The sequence below is a fragment of the Aphelocoma coerulescens genome, chromosome 12 (genome assembly GCF_041296385.1).
Source record: "Aphelocoma coerulescens isolate FSJ_1873_10779 chromosome 12, UR_Acoe_1.0, whole genome shotgun sequence".
Lineage (NCBI taxonomy): Eukaryota > Metazoa > Chordata > Aves > Passeriformes > Corvidae > Aphelocoma > Aphelocoma coerulescens.
The window spans coordinates 18,095,758-18,106,462 of NC_091026.1; the positions used below are offsets into that span (position 1 = coordinate 18,095,758).

At 40.4% G+C, this 10,705-nt stretch overlaps 1 protein-coding gene and 1 long non-coding RNA gene across 5 annotated transcripts in view; one reads left to right on the forward strand and one right to left on the reverse strand.

Moving 5' to 3' along the window:
- Positions 1 to 9,008, reverse strand: part of SHQ1 (SHQ1, H/ACA ribonucleoprotein assembly factor) — a 40,441-nt gene extending 31,433 nt beyond the window's left edge. For 2 of the 4 annotated variants that reach the window (XM_069027826.1, XM_069027825.1), the window contains exons 1-7: positions 8,680 to 8,791; positions 6,637 to 6,819; positions 6,115 to 6,179; positions 5,535 to 5,657; positions 4,614 to 4,762; positions 3,816 to 3,928; positions 1,785 to 1,912 (exon numbers count right to left, since the gene is read on the reverse strand). In XM_069027826.1, the coding sequence (XP_068883927.1) occupies positions 1,785 to 1,912; positions 3,816 to 3,928; positions 4,614 to 4,762; positions 5,535 to 5,657; positions 6,115 to 6,179; positions 6,637 to 6,779 (721 nt within the window). In that variant the 5' untranslated portion in view covers positions 6,780 to 6,819; positions 8,680 to 8,791. Of the gene's footprint in view, positions 1 to 1,784; positions 1,913 to 3,815; positions 3,929 to 4,613; positions 4,763 to 5,534; positions 5,658 to 6,114; positions 6,180 to 6,636; positions 6,820 to 8,679; positions 8,792 to 8,934 lie in introns of those variants that run through there. The other 2 variants (XM_069027824.1, XM_069027823.1) reach the window with 2 other exon arrangements.
- Positions 9,009 to 9,045: 37 nt separating this feature from the next.
- On the forward strand, positions 9,046 to 10,610 carry LOC138117537 (uncharacterized). The gene is made up of 3 exons (XR_011154691.1): positions 9,046 to 9,392; positions 9,500 to 9,689; positions 10,235 to 10,610. It is a non-coding gene; the product is annotated as an uncharacterized lncRNA (long non-coding RNA).
- The last annotated feature ends 95 nt before the right edge of the window (positions 10,611 to 10,705 follow it).

Consider the following 10,705-nt stretch of genomic DNA (forward strand, 5'->3'; position numbering starts at 1 on the left):
TTAATGAGATGAACCAAAAAGAGAAAAAATTTGGTAATGAGACATTAGAAGAACCTGATGATGTAAAAACAAAAGAGAAAATAACCAGGGATAAATATAAGAGCAGCAATCAACCAAAGAAAATCTTCAGTTAATTGCAATGTCATGCAAAAAATAAAAAAGGCCATCTGTACTTCTAATTGCTCCTTGCAGTCAAAGACATTATAAAGACAAAAGTAATCAAGTTTTTGGCTCTAAGAAACCAATGAAGATAACAACTGAAAAGACATCAATGTAAGTCAGGAAAAGGAAGAAAAAAAATAATTCCATTCATTCAGTGTTTCTGAATAAGAAAATAAACTTTTAAAGAATCTGCTGATTTTTATGTCTCTTTCCTACCCTAAAGTCACTTTTACATGTTTAACTTGAGGAGCAGCACATCTTTAATCAAGAACAAATCTTTCCTTCACACAGGACAGACAGGAATTCCTGATTAACTGCACCATTCCTTTGGCTGGATAAAGCAATATAAAACCACAGGGGATGCATCCTGCTGATGATCAGATTCCAGGTGGAACAGCCTGGAGCCACATCCTGCCCCTTTGTATTTCCATTCACAGGAGGCCTTCAAGTAGAACCTGCACTCCCTCTCATGGTGGTTTCCTTCACCACAGCTCACTCAGGTTTAGGAACCTCCACTGATTTCAGCCACTTATTCAAACAGCACAATTGTTACCAAAACTGAGGTTTTTCCAAGGGAAAGGATGGGTTGTTGCCATTAACATCACCAAACTCCAGATTGCCTCTTATGTTACTTAAATTTCCTCAAGATTCAAAAAACTGCATGAGCCTCTCCACTCAGCCCCATGAAGGTGACATGTTTTGGATCATTCTTATTAAATATGTTATAAGAAATGGCTTGGAGCAAAGATGATCCTTTATAAAGTCCATTTTCTGTGTAATTTTCATTAGCAGGCTTGCCAGGCTTTTGAGGAGTGTGTTAGTGCCTCTAAGACCCAACAACATTCATGTTTTTCCTCACTACCTCAATTTGGAGGAGAAACATTCCTTATCAATAAAATCATCCAGCAGCTCTTCACTTTAATTATATTCCTCAACCAAGCAAACAGAGCAGTGTTTCATTTACAAAGGAGTGAATGGATAAAAACAAACAAAGGAACCCCTCATTATTGTGTTTTCAAGCCTCTTGTACCTTTGTCCAGTGCTTTTTAAATCAAGTGGTTATGATGGACATAATTAACAATTTTGGCTTCAGAGGCTGAAAAGAGACCAGGAATGAAAATCAGATTACATTCACAGTAAAATACACAACATCTACCCAAATTCTATTGTTCTCCCAGAGAAAATGTGGAAGTGCAAGTATTATCAGCATACTGAGAACCTCTGGTGAAGGGATTATCATCATCTACTTTAGTAATATCAGATTTTCATACTACATAGGAAATGAACAAAGAACAATAGAAGAAAATGCACAATGGTAACTTGTAGTGCTCTCTGCAATCACTGTGTGCAGGGAGGCAGCCTCAGTTATCTGTTAACAGTGCTCCCAACAAGGTCACCAACTCACCCTGGAAACATGCCTTCAGGTTTCCAAATGGACACAAAGAGTTTTCTTTGAAAAGTCTCCAAGATCCATAAAGTAATGTAATAAAGTAATAAATAATAAATGTAGAAGAGTAATACGTTTCCTTTAAGAACAATAACCTGTAACATGGCACCACAGCAATTATCATTCAAGCAGCAGATGTGTATGTATATATATGCATATATATGTATATTCTCACCAAATGCAGGACTGTCATGTTCCTGATGACTTTCTCCCTGCAAGGCTGTCATCTTTTTATGAGCATCAATCCACCAGGGTTTGTACTTTAAAAGATGCTTAATAGCTTCATCTTCAAAAAAATCAGCTCTAGGAAAAATAAAAAGAACTTTCATATGCTATTTATTTCAATTCATATTATATGTGGGTACATATTAACACATCCATAAAATACATCTCACTTGGCTCCAGGTTATTTTCCATGTTAGAAATATGTTTTTTGACTTTAAAGCAGAGAATAATAATTATTAAAAAAAAAACAAACCCCAATATTCTCTGTCTTTCAGTATTCCCTCCTTACTTCCTCCACCTTCCCTGAGCCACCCAGAAGCTCAGGGAACTGATGAGCTTGCAGCATCACATGAAGCTGAACCAACCCGATTTATTCTGAATGCAGCTAAAGGAAAACACTCCAAAGGCTTCTCACACAAATCACATGATTTTACTGGGTAGCTCTCCTGCTTAAGACCCAGGGAATTTGTGGGGAGGAAGTTGTGCAGCTGAAAGGTGAAGGAGAAGCCCAGATGGGGATGGTCTTTAAGGTAAGCAAGGACATGTGGCAGCAAGGTGGAAAAAGGAGAGTTGTACATGAATTCTGGAAGAGAGATCACCTCCATCTCAGCACAAAGCCACTGTGATAAAAATTTCAATCTAATAATTCTGGGAGGATTTGTCCTAAGCCTCCTCTTACCATTTGAGCTCGTTCTTCAAGCCAAACAATGGTATAACTACTGAGAATTGAAAAAAATAAAAACCACCAGGAAATTTCTTAATACCTTCTTAACCACCACACAAAACCTGAACACAGAATGCAATTTGCTTCACTCTCACACTGACAGATTTTTTTGTTGCCTCCCTTCAATCTCAAAGCAACTTCAAGATATATGGCAGGGTACATTTTCCTCAAAGCCACCAGAACTGTTGTTTGCCCCCATTTCTACCAGAGCTTCTGTTCTCCTCAGGAAAACAATTTTTGTTGAAGAAAGGCTGGTATCATCTGTTCTGAAACAACCAAGACAGAGCCATTAAACTAAATAGTGTAGCTCTACCAGGCCAGAACACAGAGTCTAAAATGGAAACTTAAAATTACTGCAATTTGCATCCCATTAGAGGTTAGGAACTACTTCACTTCTAGTGAAATGCAGCTCAAGAAAGCTCTTCTGTTTTCTGTGTGCTACAGGAAGACATGAGGCTGTCTCTGAAACATCCAACTGAGGAAAAATTCCAGGTTTGTAAAGCTACCTTCTGAAAAACTCAAAATAGGTTAAGCCTTCCTGTCCCCAACAAAACACACCACAGTGCTAATTCTCCCCATTGGGGACTACCCTCTTCTCCCACCAAACCCATCTTGCAGGAATCAATCTACATTACCAAGTCTCATGGCTTTCATTTATTTTACTTATCTGAATCTAATTTGACCTGAAATACTCCAGCCTGAAAGGTATAAAGAATCATTTTCACCTCACCACATGGAATGAAGCACAAAAGAAACACAGTCTTGGACATTTTCCTCATTCTGCTCTAAAACAGGTTTCATGTGGTGAAGGCAAAAAACAAAGAGGCCAAGACAAAAATCTTTGTAACTTCAAAACTCAAATTCTCTCCTCCTAGACCAGGATGGCTCATTAGTCCTTGTTTCACAACAGGAAAACAAAGTTCTGACTTTGTCAACCCAAAATGCTGGCAGGGAATGGCTGCTCAGCTGCTGAAGACATTAACTATGAAACAATGCTCTGCAAACAGTTGACAGCAGCCCCCCTTGCACACAGACTTAAGCAGTAATTAAACAGCTGAGTAACCCCAAAACAGATGAGCAATGTTCTGTGTCAGTGTAACACTAAGAACACCCATTACAGCCTGCTCCCATGAGACTAAACCAGCCCAAAAGTAAAGCTATTCTTTCCAAAAGTGATCTTAAATCCAATCATTTGTAAAAAGGAAAAGGGAATGTGTTTCAGAGGTACTTGGCCAGGTGAAGTCAATCAGTACTCACAGGTAATGATCAGGATCAAACTTGGCAGCCTCAGCTGCCAAACGTTTCCTCCTACGTTCCTCTGCAGGAGTTTGGTCTGGATCCTTAATGTCAATGACATCACTGAGCTCATCCTGCAAATGGGACCAAAATTATAGGACCAAGCCACTGGTATGACACACAAGATTTATTTAGTAGGAATTTAAGAAGGATGCTTATCAGCATTGCACTGAAATCCCTAGAAAAGCTTCAACCTTCCTTTTAAGTCTTCCAAATCCAGGCTCCATTGTGCAAATAAAACATCAAAATTCCAAGGAAATGCAATTATTTGAAGCTCCTTAGAATTCATGATATTATCGAGTCTATTCAGACCATTTTATCATAAGGCAGGGAGGTTATTTTGTATTAAGATAAATTTGCAATGTTTAACAAAGGCACAGAACCCCAACAAAGACAAGAATCAAACACCATTCTTGTGACTTTTGAGAACACTCTCACTCTTCAAAGGGGCTGTACATTAATTAATAGGCAATTGCAGTGCCCTTTTAAACATCATTAAGTAGTTATTTCCCATCCCATTAATGCTGATGGGAAATTTATTTCTTCACAAATTTCATGGAAATAAACCAACATATATGTCCTAACAGAATGCAAATACCATCCCCATTAAACAGCAATCCTGCTCCAAAACCTGTGACTACTACAGTTCATACAATAATGAGAGTCACATAACTGAGTTGCACTTTTCAAAAGTTGTCTTGTGAGCCAGGAAGCCTACCCAGGACTTTTAAGACAGGAAAAGAAAGAAAATGCATCTACCTGCAGCCTCTGGAACACCCCTGAGCGCAAATTCCCAAATCCATAGGGGTGCTGCAGTGGTGGAGTGCTTTCTTCATAAGGAATCTGTTCCACTTCCCAGTCAAATTCTTCCTCATTGTCCTCAGATAGCTCAGCAGAGGCAGCTGTAGCTATGGCATTGTCAGAGAAAGAAAATTATTACACAAAAAAATAGATATTATTTCCTAGAAAGGTAACAGTGGTAGCACAATAAAACTCCCTCATTTTACTCCATCTCTTAAGAAATTTTACTCAACACTGGGTCATACAGATCTGTAACCCACAGGTCCTGCTTCAAACTCCCCAGTTTTCAAAAATGAACATCAGGAACACTAAATTTTAAGTGCACTCCCTCAGACTGAAATACCTGTTCCACTGATTTCAACTAGATCAGCATTTGATGCTAGGAGAACCCTGACAGAACCTAAGTGATGTTATCAATAATTTAAGGCAAGTATTAAAAAACTAAACAGAGATACCCAAACATTTTTGTCTGTTAAATACTGGTGTTAAGCAAGACCCGCACTAGAATCTGTGGTTTTAATTAGCTTCTCATTTGAGCTAAAAGTCCAGTTGTAGTTTGTAGAAAGTAGAAGATTCCACTGTGTGTGTGTTCTACAGCCACTAGAGGGGTACAAAGACCTACAGAGCATTAGCATATTTTTAAAGCACATTTTCGAAAAATTTAAAAATAACTAAACCTATGAAGTTGATATGTGTATCATCTACTACATACTTATTTCCACTCTTATCCATACTTTGATTTATTCACACCCTTCTCATACCTTGGACTAGTCAGTAACAGAAATATTGTACTTTTCTACATACATCACTCTACAGGTCTATAACTGTTTCATTACACCCATGTATCATCTTGCATAAACAAGATTGATTTTGTCATACCCATCTCTTCTACCAAAGGTTTTGCTGATCTTGATTTCTTTGGTGCTAGAAGAGATGTCAGCATGTCCAGCCCCTCAAAATATTGGCCAGGATTCTCCTTGGGTAACTGAATTGTAAAAGTACCTTTAAAAAAAGTCAGAATGTAATTATTGCATTAAGATATTCAAGACAAACAAAACCATGCCTTTTTCCTCCAATGAGAAAGGCTCAGAGGAAGTAGGACACTTGCAGCTAGTGTTCTATTATGCATTGATCCCTATGCATGTTTTTAACCTTATTTCATAACAATTCAAGATTTTAATGACAAAACATGAAAGAGAATATTTAACTACTTAAGAGTCTCCTGACTTACACTGTATAAACACAAACCAACAGAAGAATACAAGCTTTATTTAATTTTTAATCCTTCTACCAAACAATCTACAGAAGCTACATTCACCAATCTGATTATTGTCTTAAGTCATGCAATAAAGGTTCTGCAAGCAACAAATTTATTGCTTTATTGCTTTTGTTTTTAAGTATAAATTACTGGAAATAGCAACATTTTCTGTGACACAGATACCAATACATCAACCAATACCTTCATCTGTATTATAAGATGCTTTTTCTCTGCCATCCTCTACAATTCTTCCAGGAAGCGTCAATCTGCAGGCAAAAAATGACATGCCTCACTCTTGACTAATTCTGCAAGTTAATGTCTCAGCCTATAAAAATGTAAGGCACATTCCAAAAGCAGCACAAAGGCCTTAACTACGTGACTCCTTTTCACAGTAATGAAATCCATGCAATTCAATCCCCCTGGATTCCTCCCAGGAAAAGACATGCTCTACAGAATTTACACCCAGAGAGTTGTCTGGCCACTTACAATTAAAAAGCCATTGTACAGTAAATTTAGAAAAGCATTTTTTTCAACTGCCTTTAACATGATTTAATGCCTAGGAACAAAGAGGCCAGATCCAAAAAAACCCAAATCTTTGCATGAACTGAGCTGTCTGTAGTCAACAGAATAAAAGCTGCAGATGAAGAACATTCTGAAGGGACCAAAATTAAGTTCATTTCCTAGTATGAAGGTCAATTTTTGAAAAAGTTTCCCACTACTTGCCTGAGGAAGTATGGCTTAGCATAAAATTTGAAATCTTCCCCCTCAAAATAAATGTCAAACTCTGAAGCTCTGGCGTAAGGCACTCTGATTTTTATAGTAAGAAAATCCGGATCCTGGGTCAGTTCAAAAGCTGGAGTAATCATGATGAATCCAGCAGGAAAAGCAAACACCAGTTGTCTGGCCCTATAGAAACAGGAAAAGAAAGAAAAAAAGATTACTGTAGGTTCCAATTTGTAAGAGTGAGTAGTGCCTCTTCAAAACTCTGTGAGAACATTTCAGATTCCCACAAAATTATCTCCCACACGGTCAAGATGAAAACTCGTGACAACACCAACAGCATCAAAGTGTCATCATGAATGTGAAGGTACCACCTCTGCACCTTAATGAAACAACTGAATGCAAAGCTGGAATACAGGAAAGCACCTGTTACACTCCACATGAAAACCACACTAAAATTCAGTCCTAAAATTTTGCTCTTTTTTTTTTGTTATTTATAATTTCACACATAGCAGACCTTAGGCCTCTAAAGTTCTTTAGTGACCTGAATACAAATCACGATTAAGAAATACTAAAACCCAGTAATACTTCCAAAAATAGAGCTGTTTTCTATAATTCACACACATATTAGCCAGAATAAGGGCAACAAATTTAAGGACAGTTTAGAATAACATCCCTCAGAACCCCATGTATGTATATACATTGGCATATGTATATATTTAGCATGACAGAAGGAATTTACACACTACTATTCACCTCATGTACAATTGTCTGACCCCTCAATAGCTTCTTTTCTCAGGTTTAACTTAGAACCCAGTCAAGGACTGGGGTTTTGGTTGCTTTGGGGGGTGTCTTTACAAAGGGTCACACAGTTTTGAAACTTAGCTTTTTAAAACAAAAATATTTTTAACCAAAAAACACAGAATAAAACTATTACCTGGAAAAGAGCTACTTTTCACTAACTTTCAGTTATCTTTACTGAACTTACCCCCATTCTAACAATTTCATGAACAGCCAGAAACCATTAACAAGCCTAAATTAACAGATCACTCTTTCTCTCATATGGGTATTCAGCCTTGTTTAGCAAGCATGAAAAAAATCAAAACTCCCCATTTCACCGTATCATGTCATTCCAGGGGCAACATTCCCACCCTTTCCAGGCTGAGAAGCTGCCACGTGTTTCACTGACTTGTAACTAAATAGGAAGCACCTGGCCTGTAGAACACCTGCACACCTGATGTGCTTTCCTGTGGACTTTCTTCTTCTCTCAACACAAGCTGGGGTAAGAGGCAGCAAAACTCCAATAGCTCATTTGGAGCCTTCAGGGATGATTTGCCAGCCTGCATTTTTATTTTCCCCAAAGCCAGGCCCAGCTCTCGCTGCCGCGTGCTCCTGCTGCATCCACGGCCCAAATTAATCACCCCAAACACCTGCGGGGGGGTCCCACACAAATCCCTGGTGTCTCACAGCCGAGGAACCACTGAGATACAACATTCAAACCCCAGGTATCTCAAATAAACACGCTTCCCAGCCTTTCCTGTGCGGACAGGGCTGTGCATTAGGGGAATGCAGAAGGAGCAGGACCGGGAGGAGCTGGCAGGGACAGGGATGATACATGAGAGGCTCGGCGCTGAAACACAGAATCGCTGGGACTGGGAGGGTCCCGGGGAATCCTCCAGTCCAACCCCGGCCAAGGCAGGGGGAGCTGGAGCAGGTGAGACAGGAACCCCCCGCGGGCTCGGAATGCCCTCACAGAGCGAGGCTCCACGACCCCCCGGGCAGCCTGCTCCGCCACTCTGCACGGGAAAAAGTTCTTCCTCATGTTGAGGCAGAACTTTCTGTGTTTCATTTTACGGCCAGTGCTCCTCGTCCTATCGCTGAACATCACTGAAAAGGGTCTGGCCCGTCCTCTGACACCCACTGGCGGTATTTATGTACATTAATGAGATCCCCTCTCAATCTTCTCTTCTCCAGCCTAACCAGGCCCAGCTCCCTCACCATGAGCAGTCTCTCCTCATCAGAGAGACGCTCCAGACCCCTCATCACCTTTGTTCCCTCCACTGGACCCTCTCCTTGTCTTTCTTGCGGTGAGGAGCCCAGAACTGGACACAGCCTCCCTCCGCTGCCGTCACACCGGGCCACGCACCGACCTCCGGCCGTCCCCCCCCTTAGCCACCCCCCTGAGGGCCCCCCAAGGGAACAGAGCCCTCGGGAGAGGCGGCTGGCAGCGGGAGAACCCCGGAAATAGCGCCGGGAAGAGCCGCGACCGTGCCCGCCCGCACCGCTCGCTCGCTCACTCACCCCCCACGCCGCCGCTTCCCGCGCCCGCCCGCACCGGGGGCGGAGCTGCGCCTGCGCAGTCGGGACGGGCCCGCCCCCACACGGCCGCCTCCCCTCAGGGCCTCCCGCCGCGCGTCCTGCGGGCTCTGCGCCCGGGGCTCGGTGTTTATAGCTCTGCTCCTTTGCAGAAACGTGCCGCGATTTAAATTCTTGCTGTCCGTAAATCTGATGAAGTCTCCTGATGTTTGCAAGAGTTGTTAGAAAGGGAATGATTAACAGTCAGCGTGGACGTGGGCAGTGTAACTGTGTAAAGCTAGGTCATTTAGGGTAAAAATCGCAATCTGTCATCTGGACAAATGAAAAGAATGAATTCTTACCTGCGATTGCATAAAATATCTTGCGCAGACGGAACATATTTTATTTCAGCAGCTGCTTTCTATAAAGAAGTGTGGAAATTGAACTTGAGTGGTGGGGAGATGGTTTGTTTCTTTCCTGTGAAACCAGTGGGTGATCCAGTACTAATTCCTGTGAACAAATGCGCTGTGTCTGTTATGTTTACACTCTTCTGTCTTCTCCTTTGCTGCAGGTGAGGTAGAAGATGAGTAAACAGAAGAGTGACCCCACGAGCAGTGTCAGAGTGGGAATTCCCAATTACATAAGGCTCTTCTAAACTACTGGATTAATGCAAACATTAACAAGGGTGAACAGCAGGCAGATCCTGATGGATCAAAAGAAATACAGCATTAAGGAGAACAACAAGCTTCAATAGCAGAAAAGTTGGTTTATACACTATAATTTATTAAACATAGCACCTAATATAGAATTAATCTAATTTTCCTGCCTTCACACCATGAGAGGTATTCTGGTTCCAGATAATTCTCTACATTTTTAAATGGCACTGACTGTCTTCTTCTTACTGCCCTTCTGAAATGCATTCAAATATTTTTCCTGGAGGGAAAAATCATAATTATGTAACCTTTCCTAATAAAGTTTTTTTTAAAAAAAAAAAGAAAAAAAAAAGTAGACAGACAAACTTCCAGGCTGGAAATCCAGTGAATATGACATCTCTTTATGAGAAAACTTCCTCACTCTTGAACTGAACTGAACCAGCAGTTCAAGTACTGCACAAAAATTAAATAATTTGCTTCAAAATAAATAGTTCTCCCTTTTAAATTTCTCCAAAATTTAAAACTGATGGATGGTTTTAATGTTCAGCCGAAACTTCCTTGTGTCCCAATGTTTCATGTGCAGAAACTGAAGATGCAAGGCATAGAAAAAGCTTTTCTTTTTATATTAAGAAGTTAATGCTATCTCATTTCAGCTGCTGATTTGGTTTGGACCAAGGCCTCAGTCATGTCCTCAGAAACTTCTGATGCATTTCTAGAGAACTTGAGCACTAATGAACTTTTGGACCTTGCCAAAGTAATCTGTAATAAGTGTATTGGACAGGAAGCTGGATTATGAACCAGTAACCACCATCTTCTCTGGGTAAATTCAAATTTGCAGGACAAGTCTGTGAAAGATAAAGAAGTTTCATCTGAGAATTTATTCTTGTCTAACTGATACTTTCCAAGACTGCCTCAGAATTATTTTTTTAGAGCCTAAGAACTCACAGCCTTTTTTTTTTTTTTTTTGTGCTAATACCTTTGTTGTAAAAGAACTATTTATGTACTGATTTTAGTGAAGAAAGTGGTGCATCGGCCATTCTGCTTTTCCATCCAAGTAAAGGATGAAGTAGCATCTCTAATGAGCGTGTCTTGCTTTCTTCTGTAAAATAATACATGCTGAGTTT